Raw genomic sequence first — 25,922 nt, forward strand, 5'->3', positions numbered from 1 at the left:
CGATGTCAGGTTGCGAGGCAGAGATGGCGTAACAGAACATCGGTCGATGTGTGATACTGTTACTCAGCTTGTGGAAGGATTTTAAGAGCGATTTCGAAGGTGTTGTGAAGATGGAGTAGAATGTAGTAAAGTAGTAAATCAGATGAGACATTAATCACAAAAAGGATACATTAAAATGTCATATATGTGAACAAAATCTCATTCTGGGACGGTGTATATAATTTCATATGCCTCAAATAAATAAGGACAATAGACTGAAATATATTGATATTTTTATGCATATTTGTAGCAAAATATAAACATGCAACTTGCAAATGCAAAATGTGCCAATAAGATCTTGTAAAGTTCACAGGAAGAACTAAAGCATCTTAGAATTTGATTTGTCACGATTCTCACAGTAAGAAGCTTCAATATGATTTGAAAGGGTTTGCACCTGTTGCCTTTAGCTAAATGGATGTGTTGCAGTGTATGTGTGCAGTAGAGGTTAGCAGCAGTGTGACGTTTCGTGGGCACTTGGTGGGGTTCTTCTAGAAATGTGGTTGTGTATAACTGGTGACAGTGCTATAGGATTTGACTAGAACAGATGTTTGGAAAACAGTAGTGGCCAAAATCAGCTTAGGCTGGGTTTTATTTTGTTTTTTATGCTTTATACGGTCTCTGCATGGTAACAAGCGAATAAAGGAACAAATTCAACTGGTTAGGGCAAGTCAATCCAGCACCATGTTTATTTATTGTCTTTTTCCCTCTGAAACCGATTCTTGCTTTAAATGACACTTTGACGCTGAAGACCTTTCTGTGCTCGTCTTATTTTTCCTCTTCTTGCATTGAACCTATCAGCATCGGTTTTCTCTCCTCGTCTTATGTTGTAATGAAAGCAAAGCTATAAAAACACATTATATGGAAACATGTTTGTTAAATATACCTAGTGTGGCTTCTCTCGGAGTAAATTAGGCTAAGCAGCATTGATGCCATTTTGTCATTGTGCTTAAATGAATATATAAATATTATATTGTATATTAAAATATATTTGCTAACCTACAGATCTGTTTGGATGCCTGTTTTTTGACACGCTCACTCTTATATACGAGATATTTCGAATTCTTTTATCACCAAAGAACTATTATATCTTTAAAGACTAAGCCTCTGTAAAAATATTTGCGCATATGCTAAATCTGTTAGGGACAGAGACCAACTAAGAAAGTTCTTATGATTTAGACACATTCTTGAACCTTTTATATGTGCTTAAATGAAAATAAAAAGGTTTCAGTAACAACACTGCTGCTTTATAAATGATACTTTTTGAACATTTATTTCCAACACATCCCTTTATTCTTGGCAAAAAGACTAAAATTGTATATAATAATAACTATGTCATTTTACTTTATATATTTTACATCTTGTCAAAAGGAATAGAAATAAAGTGCAACTTAGATCCACCCCAAACTGACATCCATGTCAACATTATGTACCCTGAGCTTTTAAATATATTTCATTGGAGTCTCCTTTTAAATAAATAATACTATCAGAAAGATACCGCCAACATGACAATCTCTCGATCAAAATCATTTTTCGAAGCATCTCACTTTATAAAGATACTTCATGTGAAAATAAGTAATCAAAACATTTCACTAAACATTTATTCATATTTTCTTTTTAAATTACAGCAAAGCACATAAACATTCCACCAAACTCTTATAGAGTAAAGGAAGAAATATTGACTCCACGCACTCCCTGGTACGAAGGTTTTTGCCACTCAAGAGTCTGACGGCAGTGCAAATGATTTGTTAGTCATCTTCCTCCTCGTCCTCTTCTTCCTCGGGGGTGAAGTCTTCGTCTCCAGACTCTTGTCCCGTGCTGTGGTTTTGCTCGTCCTCTTCCTCGCTCCTCATCTCTTCCTCGTACTCAACCTCACTAGCGCTGTCATTGTCGTCATCCTCGAAGCTTTCTTCATCATCCTCGTCTACCTCCTCCTCACCATCTCCCTCAAAATGACCTTTAACAGGCAAGCAAAAGAAATAAACATTGTGTTTGCACATGATATTGCACTACGAAAAAGATGCTCTGCTCATTGTCATCTGGGAGACACGTTTAAACTACTGTACAAATGCAACGAGGTGATATGCGCTTTACACTCTGATCATGGTGTGAATGATCACAACACGTTTTTGAAACTAGATGCGAGTTTAGACTCACAGACACCGCTGATGAGCGTGCTGGTGTGTTGGCGTAACTCAGCAATGAACTCCGCCATCTTCCCTTCCAGAATTTCATACAGCGGCTCAGTGTCGACTGTGGGCTCATCAGGGAAGAACAGAGGCTTTCTTAACAGTCTCCGGTATCTGAAAAATATCCACGATTTTAAAATGACAACCAGTTTGGCAAACAATAACACCTCAATGCAAGTGTGAATCAAAACTCATACCTTTTTGCAGATGAATTATAATCCTAAAAAAAAATTAAAAGAGAGATGCCTCAAATGCTACCATACACACGAAACACTTGATATAAAAAAGAAATTACCAACACAGAAGTCATGAAGGTGTAAAATTTACCCTTATAAACTGGAATGGGTCGCTCTCCTGTATAAATCTCTCGAGGCCTGTGTGAACCTCCTGTAGACGAGTCTGATCTTGTGCGATTCGGGCAAGGTTCTGCTGGACTCCGCCACCCTGCTCAACCTCGTAAGTGTGAATGCATTCACGCATGGAAGCGAGAAATGCATCCAAATGTGCAATCGAGGTCCCTCTGAAGGAGTCCAGCTGCTGATCTGTATCGTCAAGGTAGGCCTACAGCATAACACATATTTCAGAGAAGCATAAAAACGTGCAATTCATGTAGATTACATTAGCATTGTGCAGTTCATTTTTCAATGTCAAACCAAGTTAACATTTACATGCATTCATTTAGAAGACGCTTTAATCTATCATTTGTAAGTCACTTTAAAGCATTTAACAAGTTGTTGCTTTTGTAAAATGTCTTCAAAGTCAACGTTTTAAATATTATCATAAAATAAAGCAATCAATATTAAAAATTACCAGCCCAACACCGGGTAAATAGTACAAATTGACGGTTTCGATTTCTAAATGTCTTTACATTTTCAAGGTTTTGTGCTCTTGATAGATATTAGCCATACCAAACACATTACACGTTTCAAGACTAAAACTAGTCCGAAAATAAGATGAGGTGAGTGTTTTAAAATCATGAACGTCACCTTGTTTTGACGCTCGATCTCTTTTTGTTCCTGTTGGTTCTTTTCCGCCCTCACAATCTTTCTGTTCACCTTGTGCAGCTGCATATCGAGATGAAGCTACGGCAGACAACATGGAGAGCACATTAACATCTGACAGATGAAAACAGGAAACACTGTACCCTGATGTTTTCTAGTCAGAAAATGAATCTACAGGGGTTGGACACCTTGTTTTAGACCACAAGTATTTATTAGAACGGTGTAGGGCCTCCTTTTGTGGCAAATACAGAATCAATTCGTCTTAGTAATGACATATACAAGTCATGCACAGTGGCCAGAGGGATTCTGAGCCATTTCTCATGGAGAACAGTGCCCGGGTCACTATACGTGTTGTTGATGGTGGAAATCTTTTCCTGACTCGCTCCCCCAAAACACCCCAAAGTGGCTCAATAATATTCAGATCTGGTGACTGTGCAGGCCATGGAAGATGTTCAACTTTACTTTCATGTTCATCAAACTAGGGCTGCAACTGACGATTATTTTTATAATAAATTAATCGATCAAATAACCATACAACTAACAGATTAATCGGATAAAAAGTTTGAATTTCTTATTATAAGCAAAATATCTGAGATGGGAAAATTATACACAACTGAACTCCTACCAAAATTTACATTTACGCATTTGGCAGACGCTTTTATCCAAAGCGACTTATGTTCAGAAACAAGTGTATAATCCAATGCAATGTGTGTGCAATCCCCTCGGCACTAGCAATGCCAAGGTCAGGGGTTCGATCCATTCTATCACCACTGAGCCACAGGAAAGCAAATGTTGTAGATGTCTCCCTAATTAACACACCAAGGACGTAGCCGACAATAGTCTCTCCCAAACGTGGGAACGTTCACGCTAAAGCCTACATCACAAGATAATGGTATAACGCGTATTTTCCACCATTATCATCTGGTTTTTGTCTGTTGTAATCGACATCCGGAAAAACGATAACATGGTCACATCGTCCAGCCCTTTCAGGGAGAGACACGTCTAAAACTATAGACTTTTATTTGGTGGGGGTTAGTCTCGCAATATACAATTTATAAACAAAATACACAATATATTTGATCATAATATGCATAACTATATACTATTTATAACAGGCTTACAAAAAAGAACAGGCTTCTTTAATATTTGTTCCAAAAGACTTGTTTAAATGCAAGTAACTAGTTTATTAGATATAAAAAATATAAATTGTGACACAACCGACTGTCAGACGGTGTAGTAGCGTTGTGGGGATTTTCCAACGATTTCAGTGCAGTTTACATGGTTAGGTCCGGTAGGTGGCGCCATGTCTGTCAGTCAGCTGACTACTTTTGGACTGAAATGGTTATCAATATGTCAATAATAGCTATTTCAAGAGTGAATCCCGCATTTATATACTGATGTAATACCCGAAACTTTGCAGCGTGTATGTGGCTGTTGATCTTAGCAGCATGAAAAACAAGTTTTATCACATTCTGAAAGTATTATATATAGCACAGAAACCGCACAACGAGCACTCCCTTTAGAATGACTAAATCGAGATATCTAGCACCCCAGCACCAGGCCTTATAATCGGAGCGATGTCAATCAAGCGTTCATGTCTACAATGTCCTGTGCTTAGCGGTCTTAAGACGTAGGGGCTTGGCTTTAAAAATTTAAAGAGACACTACAACTAGCCCATAAAAGAAACATTATATAAATTATTGTAAATAATTAATTCACTAAATTTTCCATATCCATTGTATGAATTTAATCACATTTGTCATAATTTTTACTCAAAATATCTAATGCCTTATGGGGGATCCCCCAAGCCCCCTTCAATTCAAGCTCTGCACATGGTCCTCCAGAAGGGTTCGGTAGTCCTTGGCAGTAATGTGCCCATCCAAGCATTTATTCTATGGAATGCCATGATATTGCAGCCCAAACCATCACTGGCTATGTTTACATGCACCCATTTCTGTCAATCCGAATGAATTAAATCTGATTGTAGATCATGTCATGTCCCCTTAATGTTGCAATACAATTGAAAAACGTGTTTACATGTGTATGAAATATATCCAGAAGAAAACTTCAGCTAGGGTTGGCAGATTCATGTAACAAATCCAATCCAATGGCTATTCAAAACGATCCAAAAACTAGCTCAAATAACCTTTTATAGCATTAAACATTATTCCTCTTTTAACACGTGGGAAAGAAACAGCCGTGAGAACCGTTTAAAACGTCCCGATCGTCCATGTCCTTTAAACGTAGCAAGAGCTGGCAACACTGCACACATCTAACACCTCACTTTAAACTTCATCTTTGGATGGATGTATGATGTCAATGTAGTCTGGATTTTCACATTTGGAATGAAAAAAAAGTTGTTGAATAATACTTTGTTCTCTATTCTTGCTCCTCTGTCAGGAAAGTTCCTATGCCCCTCCTTCTTCGGTGCCCAGTGAATGAGTCTTCAGTGAAGTCGGAGCCATTTATGAAAAAACAAAGCAGACTTACAGGCCTGAATGCTGAAAGACTTTGTTTTCTACACTACAACCTAGTTCGTGTTTGCATTTGGTCTAGTTTTGGCACTTATAATATGATCAGAGAGTTGAAGCGAAACAGATTACATGTCCACACTATATTATTACATCCCTTTATTTCATATATTATAAACCACTTGCACTACATACATTACACTATTTTATTGCTATAATTATCTTTCCGTTTGTATACATGTTTGCACTATTTGTACGCAGGCCCGCTAGAAATGCTTTGACAATACGAATGTACATTTTGTCATGACAATAAAGCACTCTTAACTTGAAGAGCGAGCGAGCGAGCGGCTCGCAAATCTACAATTAATAATTTTTTAAATAGTAAAATAAGGGATCCTTGGGTATAGAGTGAAGTATGGCTTAATATATGAACAATGCCATTGACACAGTATTCATAAACTTTGAAAAAATATTTTTACTTAGAGGCCGCCATTTTTTTGCTTCTAAATCTGTGATGTCAAATGGTTGCAACCTAAACCTGTTCTCTTTCACACCAGCGAAGGACACATGTTTTCCATATATAACAGTCAAATATGACACATAAAACATAAGCTCAGATATATAAATACACAGGGACAGTAGGTGGCGGTATGTCCAAAAACACGTTCATTATAAGTAAGCGTACACTAAATCATAGCTTTAAACTACCATCTTTAAGACTATTTAAGACATCAGCATCCCGCATTATCATATACTTGTAAATATATTATCCTACAGAACCTTTTATTTACTGAAGAACTGATTAGTGTGTCTGTGTGGCTTTTGATTCATCACAAAGTATTGCCGTCCTAGTCACAGATGCGCCAGTGAGATGCGCATTTGTCCATTTTTGATATCTGACATGTTTCCAATTACATGGTGTGTTTTGAATAAGCGAAGCAATAGCACAATAAAATATTGCAATCTCACAAACTTCTCTTAGTGGTGGAATGTGAAAACAGTGAAGATTGGCCACCAGGCTGTGCAAATATAGCCATGAAAACCAAAAACTAAACTGGCCAGTGTTAACCCATTCAGAGAGTAGTGAACACACTGTGCACCCGGGGCAGTGGTCAGCTATCACTGCAGCGCCCGGGGAGCAAGTAGGGGTAAGGTGCCCTGCTCAAGGGCACCTCAGTTGTTACCTGCCGGCCCTGAGGATCGAACTGGCAACTTTCTGGTCGGAATCTCTAACCATCAGGCCAAATATTTGACCATAGCATTTTACAACAATACAACAAACCAGAGATACAGAGAAACTAGCAATAACTGGATGCAGTATGCACTGATGCAAGAACAGCGAATTCAGTCATACCTTGAGATCTTTCATGGCGTTCTTCAGAGTTTTGACTGAATGTCCACTGTGTGTTCCCTCTATGGTGCAGGCATTACACAAGAGCAGACGTTCATCCAGACAGTAGTACCTGAACATTTCATCATGTTCCGTACACTTTCGCTTTCTCATATCATTCAGTGGCTCCACCAGAGGATGCTCTCGGAATGCTGGGAGTTCCAGGTGAGGCTTAACGTGCTTCGGGCACATAGATACTTCGCATTTTAAACAGGTTTTAACTGCCTTGGGATCATTCTCAACGTCGTTCGCTGGGCAGTAGTCACATCGCACCTCTGAGGGGGTACGAGACAGGCTGCCCTGGCTGTGACTGGAAAGCTCCGATTGCCCCCGGCGCCGGAAGGTGTCAGCGATGTTTGCCAGTTTGAAGTTCTTCTGCCATATTACGGAGCTTCTGTGACTCTGTCTGCACTCAGGGCATCGCAATTGCCCGCGGACTGATCGAGTCTTGAGCCTGCGCAGGCACGGCAGGCAGAAATTATGGCCACAGGGCAGCAGGTGGGGGTCGCGATAAAGGTCCAGACACACTGGACATGTTAGCTCTTCCTCCAGCATGCTGCTGTCTCCACTGGATGTTGCCATGACACCAAATCACAAATGTTGATGTGGACAGACCTATTATAACACAGGAAACAGTTGAAAAGAAAGACAGTTGATCATGATGTCTAAAAGTGTAGTTTTGTTTGTCTGTTTATGTAAAAATGCATGTTTGATGAGCAGTTTGTTTAAGCCATTTAACTGAAAAGCCTTTAAGTTGAATCACAGTTTACCACTGAAGTGTAATATCAGTTACAGTTCAACGGCACCCTTGTAATTCCTGTTAGCCGACCAAATTAACATCAATGCCGCAAACAAAAATAAAGCCCACAAAACTGGAAAGTGTGTCATAAACAAAATGACACGACTCAACCGAATATAATGTAACTTACCCCAATGTTTACTCAGGATTCAGGAATATCGCATATGTTCTTATGGCGAGAAATCAAAAACGAAAGCGACGTTGACGTCATCTACGTTGCCCTGAGTAGGCGGGGTTTAGAGGATTCGATTTCACCTCTGATAAGGTACACTATAACTATAAATTAATATAAATCACGCTAAACGATTTTGTTCATCTTGATTGTTTATATGTATTCGCTTTCATTTTTATTCATTTCAGAGCAGAGTTTCTCAGAACTTCTACAGAAGCAAGCAACGCGTTGGAGACTGTCACGTGACCCATGATACTTTTCTCAGTGCCGCAACACATGCTTCCGCAAATTTCACCGCATTTCAAAATAAAAGTGAATAGAGAATAATAACGTATAGAGCAGGGCTATTCATTTGGCGGCCCGCGGGCCACATGCGGCCCAGAAGCAACCTCAGAGTGGCCCAGCCCGTGGTCCCGCAATAGAAAGTATAAAAGAGAAAATAGGGTCCCGTCAGCGATATTTTTCCCCCCACTATGGCCACGCCAAGACCCGCCCTTCAATAGCATTCACACACTACTATTGGCCAGGTGTCCATGTGAAATGCCTAACCCCAACCAATCGAGCTGCTTCGTAGGGCGGGTCTTGGCGTGGCCATAGTGGGATTGGTAATTTTGCGTCTCGCCAAAACTACCAACATGTAAACAATGCAGAGCGTGCTGTGCCGGTAGTAGCCTACATTACTATCAATATGTCTTTCTCAACACTGAAACGTAAAATTGAGAATGAAAACCGTCAGTTTAACCCTGCCTGGACTGACAAATACTTGTTTATTTTACCGCCACATCCAAATGCCAAACCGATGTGTTTAATTTGTAATGAGTGCGTTGCAGTACTTAAAGATTACAATCTGCGGCGGCACCACATTGAGAAACACCAGACTTTCCGCAGCAATTTTCCTGAGGGATCTCAAGAGAGGGCTGCAAAAGTGCAGAGTTTGATTGCATCTTACAACCGGAGCAGTGTTACCATGGTACGGTCATTTACAGCCCAAGAGAGAGCTACCGCAGCATCCCTTCGTGTTTCCTGGATATTGGCAAAAAAGAAAAGGCCATTCACAGACTCTGAAACCGTGAAGGACTGTATGCTGGCCATCGTGGATGAGGTGATAAATGACGATAAAATTAAAACGAGCGTGGCATCTGCTATAAAAAACGTACCCCTGTCAGATACTTCCAACAGTCGGAGAGTTGAAATTCTTGCTGCAGATGTGTATGAAACGATGTTAGGAGACCTGAGGAAAGCGGACACTATGTCTATAGCAGTAGATGAGTCCACAGACAAAACTGATACTGCTCAGTTGTGCATATATGTCCGTTTTTTTGACGGCAAATGCTTCCGAGAGGAGCTGCTCACCCTACTGCCGTTAGAAGGACACACAACTGGCGATATAGTCTTTGGGAAAATTTCTGCTTTTTTTAAAGACAATGGTCTGGATATGAAGCGTGTGTGCATGCTTGTGACAGATGGGGCTCCCTCCATGACAGGGAAAGTGAATGGTTTGGCAGCACGTTGGTCCGCTGTAGCACCTCAGTTGATCTCCTTACACTGCATTGTGCATCAGGCGGTGTTGTGCGCAAAACTAAGTGGGGCGCTCAAAACGACAATGGACAGCGTGATGGCTACAATAAATTTTATTCGCTCCACATCAAGCCTCCAACACCGCTTATTCCGCATGCTGCTGTCAGAAATGTCTGCTGAGCACCAAGACCTGCTTTTGCATAATGACGTGAGGTGGCTGTCCAAAGGCAAAGCACTGGAGCGTTTCTGTGGTCTCAGAGAGGAGATCATAACTTTCCTCCGCAGCAGCAAGCAAAAAAAGGCAGAAACGCACTTGAGTCGCATACTGGACGACAACTTCATGGCTGATGCTTGCTTTCTGAGCGACATATTCAAACACCTGAATGATCTTAATTTGGGACTACAAGGCAGAGACAAAACTGTCATCGACCTTGTGGGACAGATGCGCGCATTCCAAGTTAAACTGGACCTTTTCGCAACTGATTTGAGCACAGGCCGAATGCTGCATTTTCCGACACTCCGCAAATGCATCTCATCCCCTGCACAAATCACGGATGTGATGACAGATTTCATTGCGAGCCTGAAAAAGAACTTTGCTGGTCGATTGGATGCACTTGTTCTGCCCACAGAGGTGGCCGTTTTTGCCAGAGACCCGTTCACTGTTGCAATAGAAGGGGACTTATCCGCCAGAGCAAAGGAAGTGGTCCCTTCCATTGACGAGGGGAAATTCACACTCGAACTTGTTGACATGCAGTCATCTGTAACCATGGCACAGGAGCTTTGCACTAACGGGCCTGTAATGTTTTGGACTGATGTCAACGTACATCAGTTCCCTAACATTAAGAAAGTAGCGATCGTCATGCTCAGTATGTTTGGATCAACGTACACATGTGAGTCAAGTTTTTCACACATGAACTCCATAAAAAGCAACTCTCGTTGCGCCCTGACTGACCGTACTCTCCACCAATGTCTTCGGATTGCATTGACAACTTACGAGCCTAAAGTCACTGCTCTCGTTCAAAACAAAAAATGTCACTTCTCCCACTAAGTCAGCAGGGTAAACGTAGCCTACCTACATCAATATAATGTGGGAACAAAAGGCATGTATAATCACACATGGTGGTGATTTAAAATATGTTCCCTCAATGTGCAGTAGTAGCCTACACTTTGTGTAGTTAGTTATAGTTGTGAATACTGTGCACTTTTTATTTTTATGCACTTTGAGATGTTCCTGCATGGGTCAAATATGAGCAAGATGTTTATTTTATTTCAAAAGGAAACTTAATGTTATTGCGAATTGCCTACTGTGCACTATTTTGTTTTATGCACTTTGTGATCAGACAGGTCAGATATGTAGCCTAGGTAGGCCTAGGCAAGAGGTGCCTAGGTCAGTTTCTTTTCTTTTGTAAGTGGAAAAAGTAGGAGCTACCTCAGATTCTGTTCAGTTAGCTCTTTTATTGTTTTCTATGCACCTTTTGCTGTGCAAACTGACCAAAGTTAAAAGAGAAACAATGAATAAACCTTACATGTTTTTCAATAAATTTGTTTGTGTTGGTTTTAAAATGTGTCATTACGAGCTGCTTCGCCGCTGCTATGAGTGGCCCAACTAACCTTTCTCGGTTTGAAAATCTGGCCCAACTGAATTTGTAATTGAATAGCCCTGGTATAGAGGCTTTCATAAAAGTCCAACAATTGTAAACAGGTGCCTGCAGTTGTACATAAACATACAATTTCCTCAGAGAAACACAAACTTGGCAAACAATGGCATGTGCAAAATCCCAGCACATGCATTTAGCAGCCCTTTTCCAGTTCCCCTATTCAGGTACATGAGTAAACGCATTGTTCTGTTGTTATTCTGTGTTCTAGTGAGTTAGAGAACACGCGTTTTGTTAAGTAAACTCGAACACAACAAAGACCGCCACATATAAACTAGCAATGTGTTGGGATATTAATTTGATCTGAATTCGTATTTACGACAATCGGAGTTTGTTCCGACTACGGTTTTTTATGGAGTAACGTTATGTGAATAGTTGTTGCTAAATCAAACTACAGTAGCACACACATATCCGCCTTCGCCTAATGCACTTGCGTTGCGAGCTATTTACTTAACGTTACTTTAAGGCATCATGAACGTCTACAATACATCACAAAGTTAAGTATCTACCTAACTGCATATAGACGTGTCACTTACCCGAACTTCCCAAAAAAGACTAATCCGCCAACTCTTTCACAGGGATCATATGGGATTGCCCTTTATTATGGAGGTAAAACCGCATTAATTATCCACCTGGCGCACTCTGAAGCATTCCCACAAACGCGAGGCTGATGTTACTGCCACACGCATTCTACTAAATAACATAAAATGTCTTCGTATATAATCCCACTCAAAATCACTCACATTTCAGCGACATTTTTGTAAAAATGATGTTGTTCTCTGTTTGGATCCTCGGCATAGGCTGCACTCCCTGACGGCGTTGACCAATAAGCAGCGTCGTTTAGCATCATGTGATCGGACGTGTGGATCCAGAGTGGAAAGGCGTCTTTCATGGGGTGCGTTGAATTTAAAACGGCGCTGCGCAGACCCATGCGTTTATTATTGCTTAAAACAATATACAGATAATAACAGTCAACAACAGAACTAAAACAGATAAAAATCCATAATAAATCACAAAGGTCATGTAACTTAAACATATTGATCAATTATGAGAATTACATGACACTGAAAAAAGGAAAAGAATTACAAACAGATAATGTTTTAAGGCCTTTTTGTTGTCAGACAACTTAATTAAAAAGAGGTATTTTTCAAGTTCTTTCAAAAATTGGAGAAAAAGAGGATTCAAATTTAAATATTTAGATTTATGAATATTTAACTTTGCTAGTAAAAAGATAAGATTAATTACATAAAAATGACCTATTTGACAGCCCACACCATGATGTTCCAGCTGCCAAACTTCACTGTTGGCAGTGGTGTAGTCACATTATTGTAATGAGTATATTCTTATCCCCCCCGGCCTACTCACCCGTGACAGGTCGACAACCCATATTTAAGCCACACCACACTCACGAATGCTTAGATGGCATACAGTATGTCACAAAAACAGCCTTTTTCCACTTAAGAAATGTTGCCAAATTACGAAATATTCTATGTGTTGCTGACGCGGAGAAACTTATTTATGCATTTATGACCTCAAGACTTGACTACTGTAATGCGCTACTTAGTGGTTGTCCTGCATCATCAATAAACAAACTACAGTTAGTTCAGAACGCAGCTGTCAGAGTTCTAACCAGGTCCAGAAAATACGATCACATAACCCCAATTTTATCAACCATTCACTGGCTACCCATTAAGAATCGTATTGACTTTAAAGTTCTTTTAATCACTTATAAAGCCTTACAGGGTTTAGCCCCTACCTACATAACAGAGCTTCTATCACACTACGACCCATCATGCTCTCTAAGATCTCAAAACTCAGGACTTTTGATAATACCTAGAATAACTAAATCCACCAAAGGGGGTCGAGCTTTCTCATACGTGGCACCTAAACTCTGGAATAGCCTTCCTGATATTATTTGAGGATCAGACACACTCGCCCAATTTAAATCTAGATTAAAGACGCATCTTTTCACCCAAGCATTCACCTAATGCAAAATATGCAAAATAAACCACCGGGAGACTGTATCTATTAAATATTTTTTACTAGGTGTTTATATAACAAGTTAAACTATTCATGTACTGTGTTTTACTTTTTTTGTGCTTTTCTTATTTTTCCATGTAAAGCTGCTTTGGAACAATGCAAATGATGAAAAGCGCTATATAAATAAAATTGAATTGAAAACTATGTATACAACCCCCAAAGCACAGGTTTTATCAGCTGGCAATTTTCAATTCACATTTGTGATCAATGTGAAAACCCAACTATAAAGTAATTTATTTGTGATATACAATTTCTACATAAACCCACCCTGCTTAAAAATTATATTACAGAAATTATATTGGTTTACTATTATGAACCAAAAAAAACATTTTACAAAATAAAAATGTCTTGGGCATTAATGTGTGTTCTATTGATTCCCATCTGCATCTCTTGTGTTTTGGGCAGGGTTATATATTTTTTTCACAAGGGAAACCAACATAATGTAAAAAATATTCTGTGAAAGTAAAATCTTTAGATTTTGATATATTTTTGACTGACCAAGGCCATGTCGAAGACTCACAGTAAATCACATTGAAATAAATGGATAGAATCAAACTCTGATGCTCATCACTAATATTTTTTGCCTATTTTACTGGGTCACATTTATGAGTGTAAATTGCGCCTATTGTAGACATTGATAGTTAACTATAATAATTAAAAATGAATATTTGTGCAGTTTTATCAAGCATCCATTGCACTTATAGATTGCTGGCAGCCTGACTTTCACAAAGCTTTTATAGTGCAACAACTGTATATAAACAAAAAAAGACTATACAAAGACTTAAAAGTTAAGTCAATTCTATAGAATTTTACCACAGTTAACTATAGTAAATGATAATAGTATTTTTTCATGTGGGTTACATTAAAAAAGTGCTATGGACATCTTTATTTTGAGCTTGCTTTTCTTTCTCTGCTTTTTTCTTTTTAGCTTAGTTTGAATTTGACATCACCTAAAGCACCTCCACAATCGCGTCTTAAACATTATGCAGGTTGTTACTCTGCTCCTATTTTCTAATGTTTTCTGTCTTTATTTATTCTGATCTTTTGTATTTATTGTCATTTACTGTTGATTGTCGTGTCTAGAGTTTATTCTGTTATTCAATTCCTGTGGGGTTTTTTTAAGCTGTGAGGCCCTTCGCGTGGTCATGGGGCCCAGGCAATATAATTTTTTATTTGTGCACTACGGAGTAAAATTACATCAATGAGGTGGGTGTTACATCCAGTGAGGCTTCGTCCCAGATACGGCTCTTGTACATTTTATGATCCACCAGATGACACTGTAATTGATACTCCAACACTTCTAAAGTTTTCTCGATCCAGTAAGAGGAAAGCCTCATAGGCTTCATTTAGCCATCCCTAAATTTAAAGGACATTCTTTGCCCAACCATCAGCCGGCTGTCAAATAAAAGCTGTTTTTGGATAAACGTTTGGTTAAAAACTAACATGTCATGAAAAAAGATGTACAGTATGTATAATCTCTATGTCATTTAATCCCTCAGGTGGAAATTACTTGGAAGAGTTTTAATGAAGGTGACATGTTCTCGCTGGACCTGGGGAGTCTGATCATTCAGTGGAATGGACCAAAGAGCAAACGTAGGTAGAGGTTAAAGATAAACCAGATGAACTGATTTACCAAGAAAAAAACACCTTATTTTTACATTATGAAAGCAGAATTGTTGCTTGTGTGGTGCATTATCACCTGTACAATAAATCTCTTTTTTAAAGGCGATGAATCTAGCGAAAGACATCCGTGACAGAGAGAGGGGTGGTCACGCAGCAGGTGACTGCAGTGAAAAATCTTCAAAGGAGGCCATGAAATTGACGAAATGGGCTCTGGGAAATTAAACAGAGATCAAAGATGCCATTCTGGATGAGATTGTAGATGAGAAATTGAAGACTCCCATCAAACTCTTTCAGTGAGTTTAAGAATTGAGTTCTAAATTCACTTGTTTAAAATGAAGAACTAAATTCAATATTGCATTGTGTTGATGAAATCATGGATATTGAGCACTGATAAGTGCTGCAACTAAAACAAGCATCTTGTGAAAAGTATTTCAGATGCTCATGGAAACCTTGTTGTGCAGGAGGTGTCAGTAAAACCTCTCACACAAAACCTCCTTAATTCTGAGGTTAGACGGACCCTGACCTCTGCCCACACCTAAACCCAGAAAAATAAAGCAATACTGTATAATGTTGATAACAGAGGCTCCAGTGATATTTGTAGACAAAGTTACCCCTTGATGTACACATGTATTTGCACGTAAGCACACTTTGAAAAGAAAGTTTACAATAATTAGGCCAATGATAAGGAAGTTCTTCCCTTATCATCAAGACGCCTACATAGTTGACAATTTAGCAAAACAGGAAAATCAATAATCCAAAATCTATAGTGGGGCTTGTTTTATAATAAACAATTACATACCAGAATAAAGCCATGTGGTTGATGTAACAGATTAAGTCTGTTAAATACAAATCAAATTTAGATTTCCGGCCACACCAACACAGCGAGAACGACACAAGAAATATATATATAAAAATAGTGTTTTATTATTTCTACAAGTTAACTTTAAAATGACAATATTAAAATGACATGTCCTCAAAGACCCAGGGAAACAATAAAATCAGGGTTTGTCCAATGTTCTGTCCCAGGGTGAACAATACTCAAATCCAGTCCCGTCTGGATTTAGCTCAGTGTTTCCTGTCAACAGGACTTTGAGTAGATAACGTGTTGTTGCGCTGCTTCCTTGCACTTTACGTAGGTCCATCAACGATAGTCCCGTATCTGCTGGTCCACCGCTGACCACCGGACCTGGCACCGTCACAAAAATAAGCAATAACTAGAACGGGTCTTCAGCTCAATACTAAAAACAAACACACGCATCAGTGTGGAAGAAAAGGACCACTTCCCTTTAGTCTGAGGTTTTGTGAGCGTTGACACTGTGAGATCTGTGAGTCAGCTCCACCAAAGCACAGGGTTTCCAATCAGCCACAACGCTGAGGGAGAATAAAAATTATCACGTCATTCCACGTCATTCCACGTCATTTTACAGGGTTTACAGGTGTGTCAATAAGTGTTTCTCATTACAGTTTGTGAAAGAGGGAAACCGTGCTATTAAGTGTCCAGCAATATCACAGCAAACAATATAATAAACCAATCCACCACAAACCGAAGAAAAACACAGCAAACTAATATAAAATCAGAGGAAAATCGCTATATATATATTAATTAGTAAAGATTCCCAAAATAAAGTAAGGTTACCCATCAATCACACTGCTCCACTTGTTGTATATCACATGACAGTTGACACAGAAGGGGTGAAAGGCGAAAAGCTTTGATGATGTCAAAAAGACGATTTAGAGGCAAATCAGGATATTGTAATTGAATAAAAGATTTAAATAAATGAATTGTGTACAATAAAATCAGGAAAATGTGTAACTGGTTTGTTGTCCTCTCTCTGCGTTGTGTTATGTTTAAATAAAGCTTGTGCATCAAGGAATCTTCTTCCATCAATTTATTCACTGAGAAAACATAGTGTAACAAGAGTGAGCTGATATAATTCAGCATATGTCACTCCTCGTGCTGGTGCTATAATAAAACACATTTTTCACACGCTTCAAAAAAATATAACGCTTTTCTCAGTCTTGAATATATATATGCTGTTGCTCATTAGATATCACACATTTCATGAACAGATAATTACAGAAAGAATTACAGAGCTCTCCATCACACAACTCACCACTGGCCTTACACACGATAGTTGCGACAGAGGGCGTACCCAGCACAGAGCACAAGCAAGCCAATAAGTAACCCTTATTCCATCCAATCATCTTTCAGTGTGATTATTAAACATATCATTATTAACAAGTGGAGACACACACATTATATATATATATATAAAACTCTGTTACACATGCATTTGAGCAAGTTCAAATTGAAGACTCCAAATGAAGAAGGGGAAAAGGGGCCACACACAGCGGCCACACACCCGGAGAGATAGCAAGCAAGGCTCTTAAGAACACATTGAGACACATTCACCTTTTGAACATCCTGTCCTCTTCAAAGACACACGTCATCATCTAACTCAACATATGTTGTTCTAGGCCTACATAAAAGCAAAAAAAGAATCCTCCATCCACATATGTGAAGACAGTAAGTGAAGGTGGAGAATCATCCGGACGGACAAGGGACAGACAGTCGGACTGGGCACCACAAACAGTAAAGGGAAATAGGTGAGCTGGAGATGAGTATATAACTAGAAAGCAATCAAACACAAGGTCTTTAAAAGACCCTACTTGCAATCTTTGCTGAGGTCAGCAAAACTCTGTGCTTTTCATTCATCTTAATATTCATTCTAAAAAGTCATCATAAGCGATCCGTATAATTGGTCTGTTCCCTCAGGTTTGGAGAAAAGAAGACAAGAAGACCGCTTTGCCGCCCTCTGTGAGACCGAATGCAACGCTGTGATCATCGGAGACTCGATCGTCCGGAACATACGCGCTACATCTACTAAAGGTAAGGTGCGCACTCACTGTTTTCCCGGCGCTCGTGTTCTTGATGTGTCCGCGCAGGTACCTGCGATCCTGAAGGACAACGCTAACGTCGAAGCTGTCGTGCTGCACGCGGGAGTGAACGACGTTAGGATGCGGCAGTCGGAGATCCTGAAGAGAGATTTCAGGAGTCTGATCGAGACGGTACGCAACGCATCGCCAGCAGCGAGGATTATCGTATCAGGACCGCTGCCTACCTACCGACGAGGGAATGATAAGTTCAGTAGACTTTTTTCACTTAATCAATGGTTGATGTCATGGTGTATTGAACAGAAGCTGCTCTTTGTAAATAATTTTGATCTGTTCTGGGAGCGACCTAGGCTCTTCCGCCCCGACGGCCTGCACCCCAGCAGCATCGGCGCGGCTCTCCTTTCCGACAACATCTCGAAGGCGCTACGCACCTGTTGACTGTGTCTCCCTCAGGTAAGTCTCCCTCAGGTAAGTGAAAACCTTAACCATAGAATGTGCGCATCAACTGCTATAAATGTTACTGTTTCAAAATATATAGAGACTATATGTGTCCCCCGAATAATACTACCAAGTAAAATTTTTTGCAAAAGTCATAGAAAAAATCTGATCGTGATTAAACCTGAAGACAATGTAATAAACAACCAAAACCAATTTATAAAGTTCGGCCTACTTAATATTAGATCACTAAATTCAAAGGCAGTTATTGTAAATGAAATGATCACGGACAACAGTTTTGATATACTCTGTCTTACCGAGACCTGGCTTAAACCAAATGATTATTTCGGTCTAAATGAGTGTACCCCACCAAGCTACTGTTATATGCATGAGCCACGTCCGGTTGGTCGGGGTGGCGGCGTAGCTACAATATTTAGAAACTTTCTTAATGTAACTCAGAGAATAAAGCATAAATTTAAATCATTTGAAGTGCTTGCGTTGAACATAATTATTCCTAACAAAAGTAAAAAACCATTGCTTTCTTTTGCATTGGCTACGGTGTATAGACCACCTGGTCCCTATACTGAATTTCTGAAAGAGTTCGCGGACTTACTATCGGATCTATTGGTTAACACTGATAAAATACTAATTGTCGGAGATTTTAATATCCACGTAGATAGTGCTAACGATGCATTAGCACTGGCGTTTACAGAACTACTACAATCTTTTGGGGTAATACAACACATTAAAGGACCCACTCATCGATTTAATCATACACTAGACCTGATTATATCTCACGGAGCCGATCTAACCAATATAGATATTACGCCTCAAAGCGAAGATGTCACCGATCACTATCTTATAACGGGTACTTTGTGCACGTCTGGAATCAGCCCTTTAACTCGTTATCGACAGGGTAGAACAATCACCTCCGCTACTAAAGATAGTTTCACAAAGATCTTGCCAGATCTGACCCCTTTAATAACCATACCAATAAATAACGAATCGCTCGATGTCATGACCAGGAAATTGGGCACTATTTTCTCTAATACATTAGAAGCTGTTGCACCTACGAAGTCAAAAAAGATTAATGAGAAAAATATTGCACCATGGTACAATAGCACCACTCGGGCCCTTAAAAGAGAAACTCGCAAACTAGAGCGCAAATGGATAACATCGCAATTAGAAGTCTTTAAAATGGCGTGGAAAGAGAGTGCAAATTGTTATAAAAAGGCACTAAAAGCAGCAAAGGCTGAGCACCTTCGTAACCTCATAGAAACCAACAAAAACAATCCAAGGTTTCTATTTAGCACAGTCGCTAAATTAACAAATAAACAGACACCACCTGACCTGGCTATTCCGCCGCACCTCGGTAGCAATGAATTCATGAAATTTTTTACAGAGAAAATCGAAAACATTCGCTACAAAATTGTTAATACTCAACCTCCAAATCTGTCCTATGAATTAGCACCAACCATCGCTCCAAAACAAAGGCTCCAGCGTTTTTCATCTATAAAACAGGAAGATTTAATTAAACTTATTGCAACTTCTAAACCTACAACTTGCTTACTAGACCCCATACCAACTAAATTATTAAAAGAGTTACTACCTGTTGCAATTGAGCCCATTTATAACATTATCAACTCGTCAATTAATCTAGGCCATGTCCCAGGACCCTTTAAAATGGCCGTCATTAAGCCTCTTATCAAGAAACCAAACTTAGATCCAAATGAACTAGGAAACTATAGACCGATTTCAAATCTTCCATACCTGTCTAAAATACTAGAAAAAGTAGTGTGCACTCAGTTGTGCTCTTTCTTACAAAATAACGACATGCACGAAAAATTTCAGTCAGGCTTCAGACCGCATCATAGCACTGAAACTGCGCTGGTTAAAATTACAAACGACCTGCTTATAGCATCAGATAAAGGTAACATCTCACTCCTGGTCCTGCTTGACCTTAGTGCTGCGTTCGATACCGTAGACCATAACATACTTCTAGATCGCTTAAACAATTATACTGGTATTGAGGGACAGGCACTACAATGGTTTAGATCTTACTTGTCAGACAGACATCAATTTGTCCATTTAAATGAGGAATCATCAAATCTAACACAAGTACATTATGGATTACCTCAGGGATCGGTTCTGGGACCCGTGCTATTCTCCATATACATGCTGCCCCTCGGAAACATTATTAAAAAACATGGAATTAGCTTCCATTGCTATGCAGATGATACTCAGCTATATATCTCATCAAGACCAGATGATTCCTCCAAGCTATCCAAATTGGCAGAGTGCATTGTAGATATAAAACATTGGATGACCTGTAATTTCCTTCTTTTAAATTCTAATAAAACAGAAATATTACTTATCGGACCAAAGACACGCAAACCAAATATTTCTGATTATAAACTGCAAATTGAAGGATGTACTGTTACTCCAACAAATACAGTAAAAGATCTAGGCGTTATATTAGACAGCAACCTGTCATTTCAAAATCACATCTCAAATGTCACAAAAACAGCCTTTTTCCACCTAAGAAATGTGTCCAAGTTACGAAATATTCTGTGTGTTGCTGACGCGGAGAAGCTTATTCATGCATTTATAACCTCAAGACTTGACTACTGTAATGCGCTACTCAGTGGCTGTCCTGCATCATCAATAAACAAACTACAGTTAGTTCAGAATGCAGCTGCCAGAGTCCTAACCAGGTCCAGAAAATACGATCACATAACCCCAATTTTATCAGCCCTTCACTGGCTACCCATTAAGTATCGTATTGACTTTAAAGTTCTTTTAATCACTTATAAAGCCCTAAAGGGTTTAGCCCCTACCTACCTAACAGAGCTTCTATCACACTACAACCCATCACGCTCTCTAAGATCTCAAAACGCAGGACTTTTGATAATACCTAGAATAACTAAATCCACCAAAGGGGGTCGAGCTTTCTCATACGTAGCACCTAAACTCTGGAATAGCCTTCCAGATATTATTCGAGGATCAGACACACTAGCCCAATTTAAATCTAGATTAAAGACGCATCTTTTCAGCCAAGCATTCAATTAATGCAAATATGCTAAATAAATCAGATTTACATAGATATTTACTAGAATAATTGGATTTTTATAAAACACCATGTAGCGTGTTTTACCCTTTCTTGGGTTTTTCGTTTTTCCCCTGTAAAGCTGCTTTGGAACAATGCAAATTGTGAAAAGCGCTATATAAATAAAATTGAATTGAATTGAATTGAAGACAATGAGCTTATTCCTGTTGAAAGAAAGTGGCTTGGACACGTTCATTCTATACAGATATGAAGTCAACAACAAACTGCACTACTTTTTGTACATGTTGCAGGTATGTGTGCTGTTATTCACCCCTTCCAAGGAGTGCCTAAAAGTGTAGTGTACTGTAAGAAACCTCAATAAGGCCATTTATTTGGTGATATTTTAGGGTCGCCACGCAAGCACAGCAGAGCTGACAACCTCTGCATATCAGACTGTTATTCCAGACCAGAAGTACAAGAAGTACTGGTGCAAGTTCGTGTTCTCATGAGATAGGAGCCCATGTACCTAATGGCCATTTGCAAGGGTAAAATGGTTGTTTATGAGGTGGGTCTCTCAGCCTATTCCTTTCACCTGTTTTTTGGTTAAATCACAAAAAAACTAATGAACGTAACACAAAAAAGTACCCATAGACCAGCAGACTTCCTGTTTTTAAAATGATCCCGTTTCATCTCTCATATTAGAATGCATGTGGTTGGTTAATGATGAAGTGTCTACGCTTTCAACGTAAATTACACATTCTAAAATCCGTTAAAAATGTTTTGCACCCTCAAAACATTCATTTAGAATTCACTTTTTTAAGTGGAAGTGTTTTGAAAAGCATTATTCTTTTTGGTTTATAAGCAGGGCAGACATTTCACACTGTGAATATTTGTGATGCATGTCTACACCTTGTGTTGTGACTGGTTGTGAGGGAAGTTCCAGAGAAGGCTCCGTCCAATCAAATCGCCCAATAAGACTGTTTCGGAGCAATCAGAGGAACCAGATCCGGGGACCGAGAATGATATGGACACAGAAGTGTAGTTCACTCTAAGTCAAAGTATACTAAAGATGGGTTCAGTATATATATGGATAAATGACGAAGTGATGAACTCATCACTTATCTCTGAACATGTCACACAATAACAAATACACAATAAATCGGACATTTGTTAGGACAACGCATACTGAGCACGCCGACATAATGGAGATCGCTTACATCCTTGCATGTTGGAACAGCTGGGACACAGAGAACTCTGGATTCTCACAATAGGTGAACATGAAGAAAGATATGGTCAATCCCCATCAGAATATTCGGCCTTCTTGGAGACCTTGAGTGGAGTCCTGCAGGCGGCTCCAATGGAGGACTATATTGTTCTGCTGGAGGACTTCAACGTGTATGTGGGCGATGATGGAGACACATGGAGAGGCGTGATTGGGAGGAACGGCCTCCCTGATCTAAACCAGAGTAGTTGCTTGTTGTTGGACTTCTGTGCTAGTCAGGGATTCTCTTTAACAAACACCATGTTCCAACATAGGGATGCTCATAAGTGTACTTGGTACCAGAGCACCCTTTGCCAAAGGTCAATGATAGTTTTTAAAATCGTTTCATCTGATCTGAGGCCGTATGTTTTGGACACTCGGGTGAAGAGAGGGACAGAGCTGTCAACTAATCACCATCTGGTGAGTTGGGTCAGGGGGTGGGGGAAGACTCTTGACAGACCTGTTAAGCCCAAACGGGTAGTGCGGGTACATTGGTAACGATTGGAGGAGGCCCCTGTCCGACAGACTTTCAACTCACACCTCCGGTGGAGCTTTTCGTGCATCCCTGTGGAGGCTGGGGGCATTGAACCCGAGTGGACAATGTTCAAAGTTTCCATTACTGAAGCTGCGGCGAAGAGCTGTGGTCTTAGGGTCTTAGGTGCCTCAAGAGGCGGTAAGCCACGAACACCTCTGCCGTGAAAGAGGCAAAGCAGCGGGTGTGGGAGAAGTTTGGAGAAGACATGGAGAAGGACTTTTGGTCGGCAAGGTGCTTCTGGAAAACTGTTTGCCACCTCAGGAGGGGGAACCAGGGAACCATCCAAGCTGTGTACAGTAAGGATGGGACACTGTTGACCTTAACTGAGGAGGTAATAGAGCGGTGGAAGGAGCACTTTGAGGAAATCCTAAATCCAACTAATACAGAGGCCCCCTTTTGTTAGAGGCAGAGCTAGAGGATGATGGGGGATCATTGTCAATTTCCCAGTGGAAGTCACTGATGTCGCCAAACAAATCTACAGTGATAAATCCCCTGGGATTGATGAGATTCTTCCAAAAATGCCCACGAGGAGGCCACACCCCTGGTTGGAGACACCCTCCCCTTCTGCTGACCTCCAAAACAGACAAAGAGCTGCTCAGAGCTCCTGAAGCTCTGCGTACAGTCCAAGTAGAGGGGCAGAGCACGTACTGGACACAACACGGAGGGGGTTGGGTCTTCTTCCCCAGTGGGGAGCGCCTGCAGATTCACCTTTGGGCACGTAGCCGGGCCGGTGTCTCAGGATAGACAATCCCTGGCCACAGAGAATGCTTGTAGCTCCACTACCCTCTTGATGGAAGCGTGCACCACAAGGAGAGCTGTCTTCATCGAGAGATGAGAAAGAGCGGCGTCTCCCAGGGGCTCAAAAGGGGGCCTCTGAAGGCCCGCCAGGACCACTATGAGGTCCCAAGAGGGTACGGAGCGCGGACGAGGTGGGTTCAACCTTCTCGCGCCCCTCAGGAATCTAATGATCAGGTCGTGTTGCCCCAGAGACTTCCCACTGACTGGTTCGTTATGAGCGGCAATGGCGGCTTCATACACTTTCAGTGTGGAAGGGAGAGATTGTTCTTGAGTCTCACTTGCAGGAAAGACAACACGCTCCCAATCGAGCAGCTCCGTGGGAAGAACACCAGGACGAGATGTGGCGCCACTTAAAGGCGTACAGCTGCCTAGTAGAGTGATGGTCTCCACCACCGCCGGGGGATCTCCTCGTCCCATCCAGGAGCCAGAAATGGAGGTTCCAGAGGTCTGGTCTTGGCGGCCACAACGTGCCCTTCCGCTGCGAAAGAAGGTTCTTCGTCAGGGGAATCGGCCAGGGGGAAATTGTTGTCAGATGCATTAGCTCTGAGAACCAAGTTCGGCGCAATTAGTAGAACTTGATGCTCCTCTTACCTGACCTTACTCAGGACCTTTGCAAAGAGGTTCACTGGTGGGAAGGCGTACTTCCGATTATCCCGTGGCCAGCTGTGTGCTAGGGCATCCGTGCAGAGGGGGGCCTTGTTCAGGGAGTACCATAGCGGGCAATGGGAGGTGTCCAGGGAGGCGAACAAGTCCCCCTGTGCCTGCCCGAACTGCACCCAAATGAGCTGCACTGCCACCACTCTCCGCAGGACGTCGACTGACAAGAGAGTGCATCAGCTGTCTGGTTCAGGTTGCCCGGGATGTGTGTGGCTAACAGAGACTTCGTCACCTGTGACTCCACAGGAGGAGGTTGTTGGGTGAGTTGTGATAACTGCCGTGAGCAGATACCGCCCTGGCGGTTGATATATGCCACGGCAGTCGTGCTGTCTGACCAGCACATGCTTGCTCTGCACGAGAGGTTGCAAATTCCTCAGTGCAAGTAGCACCGCCAACAACTCTAGGCAATTGATATGCCAATGAAGATGGCAACACGCCTGCTGCCGGTGTGTCACTCTCTCCATGGAATTTGACTCTGTACCAAGTGCCGGAGCAGTCTTGTGTGCATCAACTTGAGGGGGACCACCCCCGCCGAGGTCGCCATGTGTCCCAGGAGCCTCTGAAACAGTTTCAGGAGGACCACTGGCTGCTGCGTGAAGAGTTTCAGGCAGCTCAGCACTGACTGAGCCTGCTCGGTGGTAAGCCGTGCCGTCTTGGAGACAGAGTATTGGACTTTTGAATCTCGAGTCCTGCGTGTTCAAAATTTGAAGAAAAGTCAAAGAGATCGTTTTTCCCAATAAGTTTAAGTAGAATTTATTATCAGATGTAAAAGCTTCTTCCAGCTGGGGCTGTTCTCTCAACATACATATGAGACAAAACAACAGAATCCACACTTCTGGGTTACAAGTATTTATAAAATATGTGACGTCGATTCTCTCTTCGGCTCCTCCCCTTCATTGGACGGGCGTTGAATCCTCCGGAACCAATCACCTCGGGACATGTAAATCTGACTCCATTCTCCCCCAACCATTGGCTCCTGCAAAACATTTTGAAAATAGCCGGTCCTGCCGGGAGATGCGATTGACGCACACACACATACACTCACACACTTGTTATCTGAGACCCTGCTTCTGCATTCCTCAGAGCTCATGTTACACACTTCTGCCAACTAGTTTTCAAGACAAAGAACCCAGCACAGCATGGACATACTCATATCATTATATTTAACAGTAAAACAACAGTAAACATGAATTTATAATACATAAAACATCATAATCCCAATAATCCCTCTCTTGACCTCGACAGAGGTCAAAATTCTTGGTCCTCTGGGTCGTCAGTATAGCTGGATAACAATGGCATATTAAATGGTTTTGGGCTTTCCGGTCTCTCAATAGCTGAAACTATTAAACGATTACACAGTGATCTAAGGCAAGGAATGCAACAACAACCACACGTAATCAA

General features: G+C 40.9%; 2 protein-coding genes across 4 annotated transcripts; one reads left to right on the top strand and one right to left on the bottom strand.

The window, feature by feature from the left end:
* Positions 1–1,158: 1,158 nt before the first annotated feature.
* On the bottom strand, positions 1,159–12,049 carry LOC306890718 (E3 ubiquitin/ISG15 ligase TRIM25). Of its 3 annotated transcripts, XM_079450650.1 has the most exons (8): positions 11,975–12,033; positions 11,768–11,827; positions 7,052–7,702; positions 3,212–3,307; positions 2,553–2,786; positions 2,423–2,445; positions 2,194–2,339; positions 1,159–1,993 (listed from the first exon to the last, which is right to left on the bottom strand). In XM_079450650.1, the coding sequence occupies exons 3-8, from the start codon at positions 7,667–7,669 to the stop codon at positions 1,785–1,787; spliced, it is 1,326 nt and encodes a 441-aa protein (XP_079306776.1). In that variant the 5' UTR covers positions 7,670–7,702; positions 11,768–11,827; positions 11,975–12,033; the 3' UTR covers positions 1,159–1,784. The 3 variants fall into 3 exon arrangements, with proteins under 3 accessions (XP_079306776.1, XP_079306775.1, XP_079306777.1); XM_079450649.1 differs by having other exon boundaries at positions 11,768–12,049; XM_079450651.1 differs by lacking the exons at positions 11,768–11,827; positions 11,975–12,033 and adding an exon at positions 8,017–8,332 and having other exon boundaries at positions 1,278–1,993.
* On the top strand, positions 9,026–11,450 carry LOC306901660 (zinc finger BED domain-containing protein 5-like; the record flags this gene model as incomplete). The annotated part of the gene is made up of 2 exons (XM_079469595.1): positions 9,026–10,466; positions 11,443–11,450. The coding sequence occupies 2 exons, from the start codon at positions 9,026–9,028 to the stop codon at positions 11,448–11,450; spliced, it is 1,449 nt and encodes a 482-aa protein (XP_079325721.1).
* Positions 12,050–25,922: the final 13,873 nt, after the last annotated feature.

Source organism: Barbatula barbatula (assembly GCF_947034865.1).
Source record: "Barbatula barbatula genome assembly, chromosome: 1".
NCBI classification, from domain to species: domain Eukaryota; kingdom Metazoa; phylum Chordata; class Actinopteri; order Cypriniformes; family Nemacheilidae; genus Barbatula; species Barbatula barbatula.